The following is a 20,159-nucleotide window of genomic DNA, read 5'->3' as shown; positions in this document are numbered from 1 at the left end:
ATGGTCAATTTGCCGTCTTATCTGATTAATGCCACCTTTAAATTCACGCGTAGTGTCTGTTTGTGCGACGCTTAAGCTTGATGATACCCGGTCAACAGCGGTAATAACATCATCATCATCATCATCACCTCATATTCACTTTGACCTCCACATAACCACATCCTCACCTGATGTTCGTCTGTATCATATCCATTTATTCACCCTTCTGCCCATGTCCATGAATATCTAGCTGTTCTGTATCAGCCGCTTCACATAGTAGCTTGTCATGGCGAATATCATACTATAGCCTATCACAATATATATCTTCATTGCTATCATTCCTCCAAGATGGCTCGGTATGTTTCTCCACTCCCTAATGCCAAGACTGTAACAAGCTTCAGCTGACAGATCCGAGTTGACTTGAATAGAGATCCACCTTCACTACTGTCGTCTTCGGAGCTTAGAGACATCTCGCTCACTCCCACAGCAGTACGATCAGCCAAAATTACCATAATCCATCCACAATTACGAGATCTGATATTACCTATCGAAAGAGGACGGGTGCTTTACCCGAGGGGCATGACAATAGAAGAGCAAAGATGGTTACCTGCTGCATCATCAGAGTCTGACGAGGAAGAAGGAATACATAAGCGAGGGGTAAGTATGACTGGTGCCTTTGCTCTCATCGAAGCGAGCTAACGTATAAAAGCGGATAGATCACAGGAAGCACCAGACCTCTGTTAAATCTAAATTTTGTGCCCAACTGTCTTACCGCAAGGTGAGTTCAGTTCGATTTTCACAAAAAAAGAAGATTTACTCATCAACTGCTATCCCATATACCCTTGAATTAGTCAATCGATTCTTGCATGTGGTGGTCAACATGGTGAATTACATATATGCGATCTACCACAACCTCCAACGAATGACCACACGTTGACAAACAAATATATATCATCACCACCCAAGATCAAACCTTTCACGTTATCAACCACACTATCCGGCCGTTCGATCAATAACAGTATAATCATACCTCCCACATGGCCAAATCAATGGTCTAAAGTCTCTGAACAGAAAAAATTAGGTTATATTGGTCGTGGATCTAGAAAATGGGAAGAATACGGGTTAGCAGGAAAACAGCTATTAGGTAAAACTGAGAATGGTCAATGGGTTACCAGAGACCCCTCATTATCGTTTTCGGATTTAGCAGAAGATGATATATACATGGAAGACGATGATGAGGTTATGGAAGGGGATGAGGCGGAGGACGAAGATGGTGATAGCGATACAGAGGTCATGTCAATTGACGAAGATGAACAAGTCGAATACGAGGTTTCAGCACAATCGCCAATTTCCGACGCTTCAGTAGCCACATATCCAAACACAGTCCCATTCTTACATGCACCTAGAATACCTCATTTAGCCAATCCGATATCAACATCGACGTCAAGATCAGGTTATAGAGATCCATCCACACTCCGACGCACAGCGTCTTTCAGTAGCTCATCTCGCAATCGAGATAGAGATTATTTCAGAAGACAGTCTTTTTCCTCTGTAGATGGAAGCGGTCAAAGATACGGTCATCCACCCATCCAAATCGTCTCGTCTCGGCGTCAATATCTTCCTCGTTCATCTAGAGCAGAATCCACTAGTAGCTCAAGTCGTGTTCATAGAGGTATCATACCGCCAAACCCCCGTCGTCCTCGCTCGAATAACTACAAAAAGCCAACCATCGACGAGCCACGCATTCTCATATCAAATAACGATTGTACCGTAAAAATGTTCTCCTTACACTCAACAGCCCCAAGCGGTGCAGCACTAGATCCAATAGCTGCGCCATTCTATGAACAAGGACACGAACCGTTTGCAAGATCTACCACAAATTTACACACCACACGAACGAGAGACACCCTTTCAGCTAGGCCGTTGGACAGATTGGGTTTAGGTGCACCTAGAAGTTCTCATGCCGCCTCGTCAAGATCAGGTACATCGTTTGAATGGATTTCAGCAAGTGATCATAATAGTCGTACGCATCGGCATCATCATCCAATAGCCACCTCATCGCCATTCACTTTAGCTGAAAGGGAGACCTTGTCAATACAAAGAGAATTGCAAAGAGCATCGGAAGGTATAAGAGTTGAACAAGCGAATCTCAGACGAAACAGAGAAAATTTCGAAAGAGTCATAGGTATGAGTACAGGTGTTCAGAACTCGGCTTCTTCGGTTGAGCTTGAAAACGACGCAAAGGAGGTCAGGAAATTGAACAAGGTCGGCGGGACTAGGTTCAAGGTTGCTACCAACCATTGTAAGTAGAGTGCTGCTCAATACTAAGACGAAAGACTAATGCGCTTGTTCGCCCTACTAGCCTCGCTATCTCCTGATCTGAAAACGATGGTATCAGTGGGCGATTCTACCGAAGTTAGCATCTTTGAGATTATTGATGGTGGTAGAGAATTCAGAAAGATCGCTGTGTATGATGGTGAGCTTTTTATCCCCTGATAGAATCGAGATGGCAGCTAAGGAATTTCATTTTTGTCAGCCGCCACCGACGCTGGTTTTTCCACTTCTTGGAGCAAGGACGGTAGGAAGTTTGCCGTCGCCAGTCAAGGTGAGTAACAAGCTTTAGTTGTGGCAATTACCGTTTTAGCTAATCAGTACAATTCACTGCAGATGGCCAGGTCACAGTCTGGGACCATAGATCATCGAAACCATTAGCTATGTTTCATACGTCTGCGGATAGGTCTTCCAATCCGTCAGAACCGTCGTTCATGAACGATATTTCGGCTTCTCACCTATCTAATTCACCCTCTTCTTCCTCATCAGGTGAATGGAATTTAGTTGGTCCAGAAGGTATAACCCTGAGAGATCCCATCACGGGAACACCAAGAACTGGAACGAGTACATCAGGTAAAGAAGCTGCTAGAGTAGTCAAATTCAGTCCAGAAGGAAGTAATAGAGATTTGATGGTGTTTTCCGAGGTAAAGTCACTCATTGTTGCAAACAACATAATTTCATGCTAAACGGTTTGTGTGTGTTTATAGGAAAACTCGAATATACATCTGATTGACGCACAAACATTCCATACACACGTTGTAATACCTGTACCTCATATACCTTGGGGAACTGCTGATCCAGACGCATCAGCTAGACCTAGACAAGGTGTAGAAAATGGTACATGGGGAATAGCAGGTGTAGGATTCGATCAAACTGGAGATTGGTTATATAGTGGTACGGAACGTACGGTTGTTGAATGGGATTTGAGACGGAATGGAGGTGATGAAGGTGGAGTTTGGGAATTGGCGTAGATTTGGGGGTAATTGACAACCACACAATTGTCATTTTAGGTTGACAAGTTGGCTGAAACTTTTGTAATCTTGTATCTTGTATTCAACTGTTTGGTCAATACGGTTGAATATCTTTGTGTGTTTTTGTTGATTTGTAATTAATACATGACCTGTTACTTTTTAGTTGTCTTGCTAGTTAAGAATACTCATATGAATGGTGAACCACTTATGACTAGGCTGTGAAACAGTTTCAATTGTCGGCGTTCGGCTGCAGGTTTGATAAATAAGCTTGATAAGGAATAATGACGTATACACCGCTTTTTTTGGTTTTCAATTCACGAAATCAAGGTAGGTCTCCAGGGAATGATCCCTCTTATGAGTCATGCATCGAACACTGTAACTTCGACCTATACAATGAGCACGTTTATGGGTCAGAAGTTGCTATATTCTTACTCTTGGCATACCATAAATAAAATATTACCTATCAACATTACCCTCTTCCCGCTTTATCCGGCTATTAGAGTTTAAGCGCAATGATCATCATCAAGATATATTGTTATCAACATGAATAGCTATAGAACGTTTTGGCTCGGACGGGGTCGTTGGTCCATGTGAAGCAATATCAACTTGAGGACAATCCTTGTAATTGTTCATCATTGACACTTACAAATCTCTCCAAGTTGGAGAGACCAAATACTGAAAGTTCATCACTAGCAACGACCATCTCTTATACCTATAACAACATCAACAAACGTACATCAGACATTAGGTTAGACAAATCTCTCAAGATGTCATTCTTTCGCTCATCAGCAAACGCAGCCAGACATTCCAAATCACCTTTAAAACCATTTTCTAGAACAATGCCAATATTACCATTTGAAGTTTTTTTATTATTATTATCTTATAATGATGATATTATAACACCTTCAATTTTAGCGAAAATGTGTTTATTAAATTCTGAAGTATATCAAATTGTTTTACCTTTTTTATATAAAAAAGTTAAAATTTCAACAAGAGAACAATGGGATCAATTTTTATGGGGTATAGATAATGAAAAACTTAGACCTAAACAAGGACCTGGTAGTTTTATTTTTAAACCACCGAAAAATTTACCAACTTCAGATAAAGAGGAAGAAGAAGAAGACCTTAAATTAGGGGGAAATGCTGAAGTGAATGATAAGAATAAAAAGAACTCAAAATTATCCATAAAAAAAGTTATTAAAGTTCAAGTTGAACCAAATGAAAAAACAGAATATCGAAAAAGGAAATCATTTAAATTGATTAAAAAATTAATTATAAATGAAATACCAAATATAACAACTTCACAATCATTCAAATTTATAGTTGATAATGTTGATAATGATAATAAATTGATATTATTTCCAAATTTGAAAAATGTAATAATAAATTCAAAAGTACTATATTCATTATCAGAATGGAAATTTATTTGTTCACAAAATTCGAAGAATTGGTCAAAATTATATATACATGATTTTATTATTGCTTTGAATTTAGCTTTACCTAGATATATTAGTGTAGAACGTGGCACCGCAACAACAACAACAACAACAACAACGTCAGAAAAACCTTTCGTAGATGGTGAATTAGATCAAAATGATGATGTCAATAGTACAAGAATTAATGAAGGATTTGAAGTTGAAATTTTAGGATCATTATTGAAATTGAGTGATTATGTCTTCCCAACAGATTGCGGTCTTCAAATACCGTATGATACAGTTTTCAAATATACAAAAGAAATATTAGAAAATAATTTATTGGTTAATTGGAAAATGACTAAATTCACTTGGCATAATTTAACTTTGGAAAATATACCTTTTATAAATCCTTTTCCTCCTTCTGAACCCATCACAGCGACAGCGACAACGTCGAAATTAACAAACTCGGAATCAGACCACCTGAACTTGTTGATTGAATATCATTTTGTTGAACCAAGTTATAAAACAACTAACAGAGACATTATTGGAGAACAAAATATGATATCAATTCATCATCATAATCAAGGTAGAATGGAATTAATCAACAGAGTAATTGAATTGAGATCGATTTTATTGAAAACTATAGAAAATAAATTGGAAGATAAGATGAAATTTAAATTTATTGGTATTGGATCAGGTATAAAATATGATAATTATCAAAATAAATATAATAAATCTGATATTGAGATAGAATCGAATAATCAAGAGAAATTAATGAAACAAATTAAAGAACCTGATCCTCATAGTGGTTTAGGTGGTGGTGTTATAAATGATGAGTTTTGGAATAATCAAATTACGTTTTTATCTTCAAAGAATGGTTTATTATCTCAACAACAACAATTAGAGTATAATGGTTCTTACGCGGATGATGTTTGTGATTGTTATATGTAGCTATAAAAATCTAGTTAGTCAGTTACACGGAAAGTAAAATCTCCATTGCTCCCTTGCTCACATTCATATTTTGTCAATCGGATTGTAGATGTTTTATTTGTGTCAATAGATGTCTATATATGTGTGTATGTATTTAGATCTATCTGTACTGTAACGCTGTTTACATTAAAATCCATTCTCTTCAGGTTCGCATCCTATTTTCCGTTAATAAACCCAGTCATTTCCCTAAAGATCCAAAAACAGATTGAACCGACAACTAGTCCTCTCCCTCCTCTTCTTCGTTGTCCACTGCCGGTTGATTCGTAGTCATTTCTTCTTCTTCAACCATAGATAAGAATAACACAGTTAAAACACTAACTATAAAGTTGAATATGAATACAGAATGTAAACCATGTTCATAAGCACTTATTGCTATTGATCTATATTCTGGTGAGAGTTTTGGTATCGATGAAGTAGAATGACGTATTTGGTATATTATCTGTATCATCGAATGCTCTCGGTCAGTTTGATGCGAATGAACACTTCATCAAGAAAAAAACTCATCCACTCACATCATGTGCTCCTGGACCGACTATATTCTTCTCTAAATCTTTTTGTACTACAGATTGTACGATAGCTGCACTTATAGCCACACCCAGCACTTGACCAACTGTTCTGAATAGATAGGACACTAAATAAGCAAAGAATAGATTGTCAGCTGATTGTCACTTATAATCTGGAACTTCCATATCGCAAAAAAACTGATACAGGTTTTTGTACCAAAAAGGTCACTTACTACTTGTAGCTACGGCAGTTTCTGATCTATCTCTTCTAATTACATGAGTCATTAAAGCGACTAAAGAAGTAGTCAAAACACCTGCATAACCAAAACCTCCTGGAGCTTGTGCAAACCAAGTTAACCAATTTGGTGAATTTTTTTTCCAAAATAATAAACCAATTGCAGTCAATACTGTTAAAGAAGAACAAAATAAACCTAAAAACCAATATTTACCTGTTTTTCTCATTTGAAAACCAACAAATAATGAACCTAAACCAATTAAAATTGAATTTGGTAATAAATGTAAACCAGCATTTGAACTTGATTTAGTTTGAATTATAGTGAAAAATAAAGGTAAATTATATAAAATTGAAAATTGTCCTAAAACCATTGTAAATGATGATAATGCTATTGATAAAGGTGTTCTTCTAATTAATAAACTTAGAGGTAATATTGGTTCTTTTGATATATATTTTTCAATTAAAATGAAAATTGATAATAATATGATTGAAGTTGAAAATAATCCCCAAATTAATGAATCACTAAATTTATAATCTGATCCATTTGATTTTGTGGTGGTTGTTTTAATTGACATTGATAATAATAATGAACCAATTCCTAATGCTAAAAATAATGATCCTAACCAATCTATTCTACCCAATTGAGTTTTCCAGTTAGGTTTGACAACTTGATCATTACCATCTAAGCTTGTTGCTGGGCTGGGTAATTGGACGAAAGAGTAGATGAATAAAGCAGTGATCAATAATAATGGGACTTGAGCGTAGAAAGCTGTTCTCCACCCAAAATGATCAGATAAGAATCCTACAACATCGAGCGATTAGATGTCAGTGAAAAGATTTCTGAAAAAAATCAGAGTGAGATGTACTTACCTCCGACTGGACCACCTGAAGCTGCTCCCAAACCCTATATAATGACAATTAGATCATTCAAAACTACCATATTATTCAGATCAAAAGGGAGAATCGGATTTGTAAATAAAAGGGGTTACCACTTACAAATAAAATATTCACATAACCTTGATAAATACCTCTATGTCTTAAATCAACTAAATCAGTCATCAAGATAACACTAACAGATTGAACACCACCACCACCTATACCTGAAATAGCTGAAGAACCAATTAAATACCAAATTGAAGGCGATAAAGCAGATAATATTGTACCCAAAGTAAAGAAAAACATTCCAATTAAATGTGCATTTCTTCTTCCAATTAAATCTGATAATCTACCATAAATAGGTGTAAAACAACAAACTGATAATAAATATGATGTACCTAACCAAGAAACTTGTGTTGATGCATTAAAATCTGATCCAATATCAGATAATAATGTTGAAACTAAAGTTGAATTAAACGCAACTAAAAAACTACCACACCATATTGAAAAACAAATTAACCTGAATCGTATAGCACTTAATCCTGCTATATTATGATGTTTCGATTTGTTTCCAGTTGTTTTGTTAGAAGATAATAATGATGTCCTTTCGGTGATTTCTCTTCCATCTTCTGCTGATCTTGTTGCTGGAGCAGAAAGATTCTCGTATGCTCGCGAAGTTGTTGAGCTCATTTTGGTATTGATCGATATACTATATTGATATTGAGGGGTGTATTGCTGATGCAAAGTTGATATTGTTGTGTCTTAGGTGAGATTTGAAGATATAGTGTTGTCAATATAGATTCGGCCCACAAGCAACAAAGAAGAAGTTCAGGAATCGATGAAGAAGACCGTTTGACAATGGATTTATATACTGTATCTCGACAGAAGTGCAAGAAAATATCGAAAAATAACGATATTTATATCTCTACTTAATTCGGTCTCATCCGGCGCTAATGATTCCCGGAATTCCAATCCTTGTGATTTATTGGAAAAGTAATGTTGATGACGACGGAAATCCGATTGATGGCAATCGAGCTATTCACTTATACAGACAACAAAGATCAAGATAAGATAGAAAACTCAGATTATCGGGACGAAAAAACGCTCAGTATCATGCATAAGAAGCGAATATTGCCGTATTTTATCGCGAATCAAATCTCGGTCGGGCCAACCGAGAAAGTCAAGGTTGTGAAGTGAGAACACTAAGCTTTGTTTATATCAGCGTTCCACTATTTTGAGATGATAGCTTATCGATAACAGATAGTCATATCCGCGTTATCGATAGCAAGGAGTACAACACATTGAAGAATAACAACAATGCATCTATCTCATTTGATTTCATTTATATCAAAGATGACTTGTCGTGTGACCGTGAACACGGACTATCCCACCAAAGAGCATGAGTGTAGTGAGTATGGTGAACGGAATCAAATTGATGGCCATACATACATCATGCAGATACGGTACTCGAGTAAGGGTGATGGGCGCAAAGTGGGGATAAACCTAAAGTCGATATCAAGATCACAACTGAAAGCTTATCTATTCTGTATTCAATTTCACCAGGACATAAACACATAGACACAAATATATACACCGTGCCATCATACCTTATCTACTATCATCAACGCATCTCCAGCCACCCTTACCATTTCGAACACCATCACCAATGCTTTCATAAATTGCTTTGTTAACGGAATTACCGACTAGAGGTTTATATGTTTACAGGTTTATAGGCATTACTCCAAACTCCTTTATACTCCTTCAAGTCTTGGTGACCAAGTCAGAGGAGATGTTAGAGGTGGTGGCTTTGCTAGATTACCCATCAAGGGTGATGATTGCGAATGCATTGGGTTATATGAGTATAGGATGTTGGTTATGCGCTCAATTACCGTGAGTTGGAGTGTACGTTGATCTGGGCGAAGTATATAACGTTGATTGACTGAAAACTCTCTCACTTGATTTAGTCAAGTCATCAAGAATGCATCTCTGAAATCATGTGAGGGTTTAGCATTACCTTTTCTATGCAGTTGGCTTTTTGGTAAGTTTAATTGGCCATCACAAGCTGAGCTCTATAGCTGATATCAATTATAACGTTAGGTGATATAACGAATCTGATAGGTTGTTTATTGACTGATCAGTTACCATTTCAAGTCAGTCTATACTCTGTCCTGTGATAATTTACCATCTGACTTGGTGTTCTTCATCTTTTAGACCTATCTTGCGATATATTTCTGTGCTATTGATTTAGCACTAGTTGGACAATTTATACATTACAAACCCAAACAAACTCGAATACCTATTTCAAACTCAGCAAACCAAACACCTAGATATGTATCATATAGTACCCTAATATCATCACCTCATCAATCCTTAATACTACCTCCATCGACAGCACCACCTTTATCACAATCCAATTCTAATCAAAATGGATATAGAACTAGATCGTCATCAACGAATTTAGTTGTTTCTTCTGTACCAAATACATCTAGACCTTCAAAACCAAAAAGACAATATACAAACAGTCATTTATATTTACCACCTGATATAAATGTAACTTCATCTTCACCTTCAGCCGGATATGATGGAACTTATCAAGCGATATATGAAGCTGCATTAGATGTTGCTAGAGCGGCTGAAAGAGCAAGTCAAAATAGAAGAAGTAAATCAGCAAAAAGAAGAAAATTATCTTTATCTAGACAAATCTCAACTACAAATGTGAATTCAAATGGAAATGGGATGAATGAAGATGAATATCAGAATGGACCGAATGAGAACTTGATAGATAGTATACATTCTGATTTATCAGATAGATCGTCTTCAACAATAGGTGGGGTAAATAGAATGACGCAATCAACAGGAACTTTATTAGGTGATAATAGAGGTAGATCAATGACGAGAACAACGACTAGAAGTCCTATGGGTCAATTATCACCTTTACCAAACCATGATGGATTGGATGGATTACCTTCTACATCAAGTACATTAGGTCTGATTTTAGGCAATCAGAATGATTTACAGATAAAAGAGAATAAACGGAACGCAAGTAGAAGTTTGAGTTTAGCTAGGGGATCAGGTGGGAGAGGTGGTAGAAGAGCTGCAGGTGTAGCATTCATGAGTTTAGGTTTATTGGTCGGTTATGGAAATTTAGGTGGATCGTCCTACGGCATTTCGCGAACTTCTCAGAGCGTTGGAAGAGTATTATTAGAACCTACCAACACAATTTCGAATCCGTATATAATGTCATACCAAATCCCATCACCATCAGATCTGCCAGGTTCAGTATCTGCAGATAAATTAGAGATCTCAAACTTGCAGAATATCCAGAACAACCATATCACAAAAGTCATAATACCGCAACAATCAGATGGCAATGATTCACCACATATACCACCACCACCTCATATACCTGAAGATCCACCTAGTTTCCAAAGGATAGTGGGCAGAATATCAGCTTGGGCATGTACAAATTTGTATTTGGCTTCTAGATTACCACAGATATGGAAGAATGTGAGTTTATCGTCAAAACTCATGGCTTTCAATTTATTCTTGCATCAAAAATATGCTAACTACTGAGCTTTGCTTTCGATGTCCAGTTTCAACGTAAATCAGTCGAGGGTCTATCAATTTTGTTATTTGCAATGGCTTTTCTGGGAAACTTGACATACGTATCTTCAATCTTGTTAAATCCCGCTGGTAACGGAGATCCTAATGAGGCTGGGCATTATCTACTCGAGGCTTTACCGTACGTTCCTTGCATCATTGTTCTTACTCATTGTTAAAGTAATTAACTGTAGCAAGGTATGCTGACAGTGTGGTCTAATCGTAACTTGCAACTTTAGATACCTTCTTGGATCAGGTGGAACTTTGGTATTTGATTTAACGATTATGATACAATCTATAATATATGGATCTTCACCACCTATGCCAATCCCTCAGAATCAAATTGATAGATCATCCAGACGAAGAGGTTATTTTACAAGCAAGAGGAAATTAAAACATGTTGAAGATGGTCATCATCATACTCATAATCACAATCACAATCACAATCACATACATTCACATACAAGATCACATTCATATTCACAAACTCAATCAAATTATCATAATGACAATAATAATAATAATAATAATAATGAAAGAACCCCTTTATTACCACCTTTTAATGAACAACCCAATGGATTAGGTATAATAGGTATAGAATCAAATAGACAAAAGAATAAAAGTAGTAGTAAGAGTCGGAGTCGAACAAGAAGTCCAGATAAATTACAGAGTCAAGTAAGAAGTCTAAGTAGGAAAAGAGATTTAAATGATGATAATGATCAATAATGTCTTGACTATCATGTTGGAATTAGTGGAAATGTTAGGCTAGGATTTATAAGGACATATTCATTTTATTTTGTTTGGTATTTGCTCCAATATGCCTTGCATTCATTATATCATATAACCATATTCATCATACATTCATTGACACGATCATATTTTGTTGTACTTTTATGTTTATATTTAAAGGCATTGATTACTGTTGAATTATTGATAAGGCATGTTTAATTATTCAATGCATGATCACAATGGATAGCAAACGAACTGAATCGAGATACAACTGCATTCTGCGCATAATCATCAGTGGATCAGATAACACAGTCCGATATTTACTGACCATTGACTTACTCGTTCGTTAGCGAGAATGCCTACGATAGTATGAAAGGTGGCCCAGTGCATCCTTGAAAGGATTTGCGTGGTGATTTGAAGAAGATAGCTGAGTTTGTATCGCGAGAAGGTGAACAGCAGGTAGACAGAAGAACACATAGATGGTTTCTCGCTGTATAAATGTACAAAAACTGTATCTCAAGTCGACTGTAATTTACTTTATTTTACCTTCATCCACATCTTTCTGACCAATCGATCTTGATTATCTCTAAATCTGTGCTGAACAACAATTTCATCTCAATTTAATCTGGTAAACATGTCAAGTAATCCAGTCTCAGCGATATCTCCTGGATCTCGAAATAATCACAATAGAATCTCAGCATCTTCATTATGGTTATCTAGAGCAGAATCAGTAATGAAAGTATTAAATGGTTCTTTGAATGAAGAAGAGGACAGTATAGAGTTTCTACGTTCTAGAGGATATGGTAATCCAAGTGAATTTGATATGAAGAAAATACTTTATATCAAGCATAATAAAGAATATTTACAAGGATTAAGTGAACAATTAGAAGATGATATGAACCTTTTGAGGTTGTTTAGCGATATAACCGTTGAGAAAGATTATATTGATCATGAAGGTGATAATCAACAATGCCATCGACATAAAAATATCAACTTGAATGATCCCAGTGGTTCTCAAGAAGAGTTAAAGAGACGGGTCATAATCAATAATGAACTATTTTCAGATTTCTCTTCTAATGGATCGATTTATCAAATTATTAATAATGAACCTAACCTTAAACCAACACTCGTATCGCATGAAATGGAATCATCTTCTATAAAATCTATAATTCACGAAAACATATTAACTTGTAGAAGAACTGAAGAGTTAAAAAATCAATATAAAAAAGTACATGATGAATTATTTGATTTTTATTCCGAGACGAGGACGGAGACGGAGACGAATTCAAAAATTAAATTCGTTTATGATAAAATGACTATATTAAGTAAAGCTTTAGATTCAAGTGATTGGATCATTAGATATTATCCAAAAAAATTAAGTGAATTAAGAAACTTCTTAGATGTTCATACTAAATTAGATGATTCGATGTTCAGATCATCAGTGAAAAAAGTATAACCGAAAAAAGCAGTATCGCTCTCGATTCAAATAACACTGATGAGAATAGCTTCTTGTCAAAGTGCACGTTACAATCATCACCAAGCGTTTTGCCAACACGTAGTAGTAGTAGCAGAGTCTCAGTACAAGTTACTGAACTTGATGATGATGATCTTACTGACCCTTTAGTGACATGAGAAAAGATTAGACGTAGGTGACCGATTAACATAGGGGAATAACGCGAATGATTTGCTGAATCAATCATCTTTTCACACACTGCTCATCCGCGGTCAAAGGCACATTTTTAGTTTGCTTGATTTCACATTACAATGGAGATGTGAATGAATATTCATAATGACTATATGACTACCATAACAAGAATGCCTTATACTTGATTTGCTTGTTGCTGGCATATTTTTAACTATTTATTTTTATATTTTTTCTACTTATCTTCCTACAAAATGAAAAATTTTACGTTTTTTTCTATTTCCTTCCTTCCTTTATGTCCATATCAACAACAATGCATTATGTCCTGACATTTAAGCCTGATCACATCATTCCACCCATACCTCCCATACCTCCCATACCACCCATACCCATACCTGGAGGTGGAGCTTTTTCTTCAGCATCAACAACACAAGCTTCTGAAGTAGTTAATAAACTTGCTACACCTGAAGCATCAACTAAAGCAGTTCTAACGACTTTCAAAGGATCTAAAATACCAGCAGAGATCATATCTCTATATTGTGATGTTGCTGCATCATATCCCCAATTGAATTTATCTTGTGTTGAAAATTCTTCAGATAATAATTTTCCAACAACGACTGAACCTTCTTCACCTGCATTTTCAACTATAGTTCTAACTGGTCTTCTAATTGCTTGTCTAATCATTGATACACCTAATTTTTGATCAAAGTTGTCAACATTCAATGAATCAAGTTGAATTGATGCTTTTAATAAAGCTGTACCACCTCCAGGTACAATACCTTCTTCTACAGCTGCTCGAGTAGCATTCAAAGCATCATCATATCTATCTTTCTTTTCACCAACTTCAACCTCAGATGTACCACCAACTTTAATAACGGCAACACCACCACCTAATTTAGCTAATCTTTCTTGTAATTTAGTTCTGTCATAATCACTTGTTGTTTGATCATTAATCACACCTCTGATCTGTTCACATCTAGCTTGGATATTTGATTTATCACCTTCACCATTTAAGATGATCGTATCTTCTTTGGTTATTGTGACTGAACCTGTTGAACCGAATAAATCTGGTGTAGCTTTATCTAATTTAACATCCAATTCATCTGAGAAAACAGTACCACCTGTTAATATGGCGATATCACCTAAAATTGATTTTCTGTTATCACCGAAACCTGGAGCTTTAACTGCAGCAACTTGTAGTTGACCTCTAAGTTTGTTTAAGATAATAGCGGCTAAAGCTTCTCCGTCAACATCTTCAGCGATAATCAATAATGGTCTTCTAGTTTGAGCGGCAATTTCTAATGATGGTAAAATATCTTGTAAAGCTGAAATTTTCTTTTCAGATAATAACACAAATGGTTTTTCTAATTCGACTCGTTGGTTTTTGGCATCGGTGATTAAATATGGGGAAAGGAAACCTCGGTCGAATCTCATACCCTCAGTGATCTCAATTTCATCTTCTATGGTTCGGCCTTCTTTAACGGTAATAACACCTTCTTTACCAACTTTTTCCATAGCTTGAGCAATGATAGCACCAACGTGGGTATCACCGTTAGCTGAGATAGTAGCGACCTAAAATGGACCAATATAAGCACAACGAACAGAGAACTATCATGTTACGATTTGACTCACTTGAGCGATCTCTTCACTGGTAGTGATAACTCGTTTGTTTTGTTCGAGAACTTCAAGAACTCTGTCAACGGCTTTTTGAGCACCTCGTCTAAGATCCATTGGGTTACAACCGGCAGCAACGTTCTTTACACCTTCAGAGTAAATAGCTCTAGCGAGAACAGTAGCGGTAGTTGTACCATCACCAGCGGTATCGTTGGTCTTTGAAGCGACATCCTGAACGAGACTATAAATCACCGTATATACATAAGCTGATGTCCATGATGGGGATGAGTAAGAGTCAGCTTACCGAGCACCAAGGTTTTCTACTGGATCTTTAAGTGTAATAGCTTTAGCTACTGATACACCATCTTTTGTGATTTTTGGTCCACCGAAACTTTGACCTGTTTTACATATAACAATTTTCGTCAGCTTATGAATCCCTATTAGATAAAGGGAGAAAAGCTAACCAATAATGACGGTTCTTCCTTTTGGACCAAGTGTAGCACTAACAGCTTTAGCTAAAATATCTACACCTTTTAACATTCCTTGTCTAGCATCATTTCCAAAAACAACATCTTTTGAAGCATAACCTCTTTTTGTTATAGTAGATGTAGTAGTAGATTGTAATAATCTAGCTGGTCTAGGTAAAGCTGATCTTGATCTAAGGAAGTTCATCTTGATATTTTGATGATTTTTTGAAAAAGTGGCAAAGAAGGATGAAGAGGGAGAGATAAAAGTCATAAATCGATGTAAAGAATAGCAGATCCGAAAAAAGTCAAATACTATAATAGAGTAGCGATGGGTTTACTAGGTTTACTAGAAAGATCGGTTATAATTCTACGCCCTGGAAATATTCGGTTTTATTCAGTCAACCGTGAGAAACTTGATTATTTCACTATAATGAGTACCAAAAGGAAATGTCTAGAAATACAAAGTCACAAAGTCAAAACCAAAAAGTCAGCTTGCATGACATCGCCGACGGATTGAAACAATTGAACAACGATAAACAGCTAAGGTTAATTGAATTCCTCTTATTTCGAAATTGTAATTTAGCACTTGCATCAAGATCATCCTTCCAGGAATAACGAAATTCAGCCAAAATGGTGAGTTTCAAACCCACCAGCTTACGATATACATCTAAGAAGGGATACTCCTCTCAACATGACGATCTTTTTTTGGTATACTGAAGTATCAAGTATAAGCATTCACTGACAATCCTATCGGCTTGATCATATAGTCCGCCACCTTTAAATCAATCAGATCTCTTCAACCTCTTCTTGACCGAGTCTTAGTACAAAGATTCAAGGCTGAAACCGTGAGTATATCCCCATCATAAGTCAAGTCTTCAAAGCGTTCATTAAACAATACATAAATCAACAATCTCAATATATCGTATTAACCTTTATTTATGTAAAAGATATATAAGCTAATAGATTGTAAATTGACATTTGCACAATAGAAAACAGCTACAGGTCTTTTCCTACCTTCAACAGCAACCTCATCACCTTTACCAGAAGCTACAGTCATTGCTGTAGGTCCAGGTGCACCAAATAAAGAAGGTGTAGTAAGTCCAGTTAGTGTAAAAGTTGGTGATAGAGTTTTATTACCTGGATGGGGTGGAAGTCCTATTAAAGTTGGAGAAGAGGTGAGTTGATTTGATTTGTCATATCAATTTTGATTTTTTTGGTTTGGGGTGTGGGGTGGGTAGGGGCAGAGTATCTTGTAGGAAGATAGTCATGGTCGCCCCCTTGTTAGCGTACTAGAATGACACGGATATGGCACGAAATAAACATTATCAATATCGTGCTTTCGAATATCAATAATGCCAAATGCTAACTTTCTATGCCATTATGGTTGTTTAGGAATACCACCTCTTCAAAGATGCCGAAATTCTTGCTAAAATCAACGAATAAATCAGTTCAAACTGGCTATTAGGGTTTGAGAAGTGACAGGAAGGATTTATCTATTTGGGTGTTAGAATTAGTCATGGTGATCTTAGAGTGTGGATACTGCTTGAGATAAACTATTGAATACGAAACAAAAAATCAACATAAAAACAAAATTGCATATGCATCTATCAGATTCTCCGCTCTTTTCACTAATGTGTATGTTGTATACAACTTTGCCATCTCAATACACCTACACAACCCAATTTTCTACGCAAAGCTAAGCTGGATCATCTATTTCTCGCTTGATTCAACCTTCTCACTTTCCGTATTAGCCAAATGAGTGATTGGATTTTGGTTATTCACCGTATTCTTTTGATTCTCCTCATCAACCATAATTTCGGTGGGTTTCTTGGATGCTTTCTTTCTTCGCGAGACGGCTTTGCCTTTATGCATGCTCTGGACAGCACATAGTATCAGCAGAAAATAAACGGTATTTTCATATTATCTTGTTATGACCAGCGATAGGACGCTCTAGAAACTTACCTTTTGGCTGGTCTCGCATTTCAACCATTCTTCCAGGTTCTTGGGATTACAAGCCGAAACTGGATCTTCCTTGTATCTCAATAAAAATGATTGAAGTGAAGCCATCGAGAATTTTGGTTGAGCCACTCTGGACGTCTGAGTATCTTTCAGGTATTCCAGCTGATTATCTTCGTCTGGTACCTCGGCTTCGTCTGAGAATATAGAATTTACAAATTTATCGGCCAACTCCTCTAATTCACTCTGATCTTTCAAAAAGATCGGACTAGTGTTGCTGATCGCTCTCATACTTGAGATTCTTTCCTTCTCGTTCAGGTCATCTGATCCGCCTGCTGAAGATATTATTGATTCGTGTGCTTTGGATGTTGATCGAAATTCTTCCAAAGGATAGAAGTGAAGATACAAATCTCTTGCTTGTGAAGGCGTAGCAAAGGTGAATTCTATTTCAATATCAAATCTACCTGCTCTTGATAGTGCTGGATCCAATCGTTCAGAATGGTTTCTATCTCAACGCACATTTTCGTCAATCTCTAAGGCCCGAAGTAGTCCATTCATAAAAGGCAACTCACGTAGTTGCCACCAAAATGCAGCCCTCTTGACTTGATACGCCGTCAATAGCATTCAGCAAACCAGACATTGTGACTGTTGAAGGAGCCAAATCATGCTTTCCTCCTCCCACTATACTCGCATTTGGAGATTGTACTTGACAATCGATCTGATCGGCATCATCATGATGTCCCTTTATAAGCTCATCCTCAAATTCTAAAGCTGTTGTATTTTGACCCCGCCCACGAGGGAAGATGCAATCGCTACACGAAAGCACGGATGAATAACATCAGCGAGATCCCATGTGTTAGTCATACAGATCGAAGTGAAGCACTCACATATCTTCAATGAGGATGACGCTTTTTGCAGGACATACTCGAAATAATTTCGCCAATTTCGCATCATCCATACTGCTCAAACAATGTACAGTCAATATCCCACTGCAGAGGGCAATGAGTCAACATACCCTCTTTGCGCAGGATTAATAACGTAGATGTCCAAAGCCAATTTACTCGCTATTGCAGTTACTGCAAATGAGTAATTGATGAGATAGATCCTTCCTCATGTATGCGAGATTCGTAAAGATAATTCACCCAATGTGGTCTTACCAGACCCCGGGGCACCATGAAATAAATAACCTCTTCGATGCGGTATACCTAGAGTATGGATGTATGAGCCGTTATTGCACACGCGCCTAGTTCACCTTACTCACCTCTCGCAGCATACCAACGGATCTCTTTCTCACTTAGAAACTTCTCGATGTCCCTCAAGAGGTCATTTTTCAGGTTATTGGGTAAAATAACGGAAGACCATGGCCTCGCAGGGCGAGAAACTGGACTTTGCCACGTCGAATTAAGTCGTCTAGCATCAACATTATAAGCATATATCTCATTTCTGTTCATACTTGATGTACTGCAACGCCTGCAAGGAACAAATTGGATATCGTGTACAACCTACGGAGCATGAAAGATGAGTAATTCTCTTTCTTCTTTAGCGAAAAATGAGTCTCTAGCAGCAATCAGAAAATCGCGCAAAACATGTGGACGAAAAGCAATTGTCCTGTGAGAAAACGCTGACTCAGTTGATGTGACCGCTTGTTTCTTGGATTAATATTTGTAGGATGCTAGTAGTCAAGAGCTACACCTTGTGATGGTCAACTTACTGAACTCTAAAGTGATCTATAGCTTTACTACCTCCAAATCCAATACTTCGTCTCCTGACCCATAGATAATTTCCCTTATGCTTAATCCTTATAGCATGACCTGGACATAAAGCCGAAAGGGATACATATCAGTATGCGCACAGAAAGATAGGACGGAGTCTGTTCAATGTCTATTTCAGCTGAATTATAGAGTCCTTAACTCACTATATGTAGGTAAGACTTGACCTATAACTTCTTCACTTGACCAAGTTGAATTATGTTTACCTAATGATTTCCCACTACTTGTCGTTTCGTTTGAGCCTAAAGTATTTTTGTTTCTTCTTTTAAGAGAACGTGATTCAACTGTACATAATTGGAAATCGTGGATTTGCTTCTGTACATAATCATCCTGCGCTATCCATGCTATTATCCAATGGTACGATGGGTCTGATGATGCTATATACGCTGTGGGGAATAGTCCTATAGTCGTTGAAAACAAGTGTTTATTGGTACTTAATGCTGAGCGGTAAAAGATACGCATATGTTACAGATGCCTAAATTTCAACTTACTTTGATTGATTCTTGAGCTGACATACTTGAATACTTTCTTGGCCAATGAGAAGATGATAGCGACTAAAATCGCTCGTATGGCTATAGGTATGAACGATTCAATATTCTGTTGTTTTGATAATGTGTTTATCAGTTTCTGAGGTAAGTTGAATAGGTCATCTCCGTATGTCAACAGTTGAAGGTAAGGAAACATGATAAAAGTGATACTCGCTGTGAAATCAGCAAAGAAGTTGGAGGAAGGAAATTGAAAGATGAATAAATGGGGGTACAATCGTGAGGGAGTGGTAAGAATAATGGTCGACATCAAGGATGACGTCGAGTACAGTCATGCGTTGATGGTACGTGTTTGATTGGTGAAGGTCAAAGCGCTATAAGTGGGTACACGCACACACAAATGATATGATGCGCACAGACTAGCAGTGTCCTTTCCATTACTCTAAACTCCTTTTACCGTATATAGTATCCATAGCATGCATGTCGTTACATCATTTTTACTTCCGAGGTTGTGCTTCTTAATCAACTATCATTCTCAAAGACACCTTTACACCTCTCGTCAATATGTTTTTTGAATTTAGTATAATTCAGCCACGT

General features: G+C 36.9%; 8 protein-coding genes across 8 annotated transcripts; 5 read left to right on the top strand and 3 right to left on the bottom strand.

Annotated features, from left to right (window-relative positions):
• Nucleotides 1-327: 327 nt before the first annotated feature.
• Nucleotides 328-3,281, top strand: L201_004885 (uncharacterized protein; the record flags this gene model as incomplete). Its single annotated transcript, XM_066220622.1, has 8 exons — nt 328-335; nt 408-636; nt 696-757; nt 831-2,281; nt 2,342-2,455; nt 2,516-2,584; nt 2,647-2,954; nt 3,018-3,281. The coding sequence occupies 8 exons, from the start codon at nt 328-330 to the stop codon at nt 3,279-3,281; spliced, it is 2,505 nt and encodes an 834-aa protein (XP_066076719.1).
• A 767-nt stretch (nt 3,282-4,048) lies between these two features.
• On the top strand, nt 4,049-5,647 carry L201_004884 (uncharacterized protein; the record flags this gene model as incomplete). The annotated part of the gene is made up of 1 exon (XM_066220621.1): nt 4,049-5,647. The coding sequence occupies one exon, from the start codon at nt 4,049-4,051 to the stop codon at nt 5,645-5,647; it is 1,599 nt and encodes a 532-aa protein (XP_066076718.1).
• A 256-nt stretch (nt 5,648-5,903) lies between these two features.
• Nucleotides 5,904-7,990, bottom strand: L201_004883 (uncharacterized protein; the record flags this gene model as incomplete). The annotated part of the gene is made up of 5 exons (XM_066220620.1): nt 5,904-6,125; nt 6,199-6,317; nt 6,423-7,226; nt 7,295-7,328; nt 7,421-7,990. The coding sequence occupies 5 exons, from the start codon at nt 7,988-7,990 to the stop codon at nt 5,904-5,906; spliced, it is 1,749 nt and encodes a 582-aa protein (XP_066076717.1).
• A 1,099-nt stretch (nt 7,991-9,089) lies between these two features.
• On the top strand, nt 9,090-11,626 carry L201_004882 (uncharacterized protein; the record flags this gene model as incomplete). The annotated part of the gene is made up of 6 exons (XM_066220619.1): nt 9,090-9,190; nt 9,265-9,338; nt 9,398-9,450; nt 9,512-10,807; nt 10,894-11,042; nt 11,140-11,626. 6 exons carry the CDS (start codon nt 9,090-9,092, stop codon nt 11,624-11,626), a joined length of 2,160 nt encoding a protein of 719 aa, XP_066076716.1.
• Nucleotides 11,627-12,263: 637 nt separating this feature from the next.
• On the top strand, nt 12,264-13,085 carry L201_004881 (uncharacterized protein; the record flags this gene model as incomplete). Its single annotated transcript, XM_066220618.1, has 1 exon — nt 12,264-13,085. The coding sequence occupies one exon, from the start codon at nt 12,264-12,266 to the stop codon at nt 13,083-13,085; it is 822 nt and encodes a 273-aa protein (XP_066076715.1).
• Nucleotides 13,086-13,613: 528 nt separating this feature from the next.
• Nucleotides 13,614-15,557, bottom strand: L201_004880 (heat shock protein 60, mitochondrial; the record flags this gene model as incomplete). The annotated part of the gene is made up of 4 exons (XM_066220617.1): nt 13,614-14,843; nt 14,904-15,126; nt 15,190-15,283; nt 15,350-15,557. The coding sequence occupies 4 exons, from the start codon at nt 15,555-15,557 to the stop codon at nt 13,614-13,616; spliced, it is 1,755 nt and encodes a 584-aa protein (XP_066076714.1).
• Nucleotides 15,558-15,982: 425 nt separating this feature from the next.
• Nucleotides 15,983-16,795, top strand: L201_004879 (uncharacterized protein; the record flags this gene model as incomplete). Its single annotated transcript, XM_066220616.1, has 4 exons — nt 15,983-15,985; nt 16,120-16,197; nt 16,342-16,527; nt 16,745-16,795. 4 exons carry the CDS (start codon nt 15,983-15,985, stop codon nt 16,793-16,795), a joined length of 318 nt encoding a protein of 105 aa, XP_066076713.1.
• A 267-nt stretch (nt 16,796-17,062) lies between these two features.
• L201_004878 (uncharacterized protein) lies at nt 17,063-19,761 on the bottom strand (the record flags this gene model as incomplete). The annotated part of the gene is made up of 11 exons (XM_066220615.1): nt 17,063-17,227; nt 17,315-17,813; nt 17,881-18,120; nt 18,196-18,267; nt 18,324-18,384; nt 18,451-18,513; nt 18,570-18,718; nt 18,815-18,916; nt 19,020-19,119; nt 19,224-19,478; nt 19,569-19,761. The coding sequence occupies 11 exons, from the start codon at nt 19,759-19,761 to the stop codon at nt 17,063-17,065; spliced, it is 1,899 nt and encodes a 632-aa protein (XP_066076712.1).
• Between the last annotated feature and the right edge of the window lie 398 nt (nt 19,762-20,159).

This window comes from Kwoniella dendrophila, chromosome 6, assembly GCF_036810415.1.
Source record: "Kwoniella dendrophila CBS 6074 chromosome 6, complete sequence".
Classification (NCBI taxonomy): domain Eukaryota; kingdom Fungi; phylum Basidiomycota; class Tremellomycetes; order Tremellales; family Cryptococcaceae; genus Kwoniella; species Kwoniella dendrophila.
The sequence above is the reverse complement of the archived record's forward strand: the minus strand, read 5'-3'. Positions and strand labels throughout refer to the sequence as shown.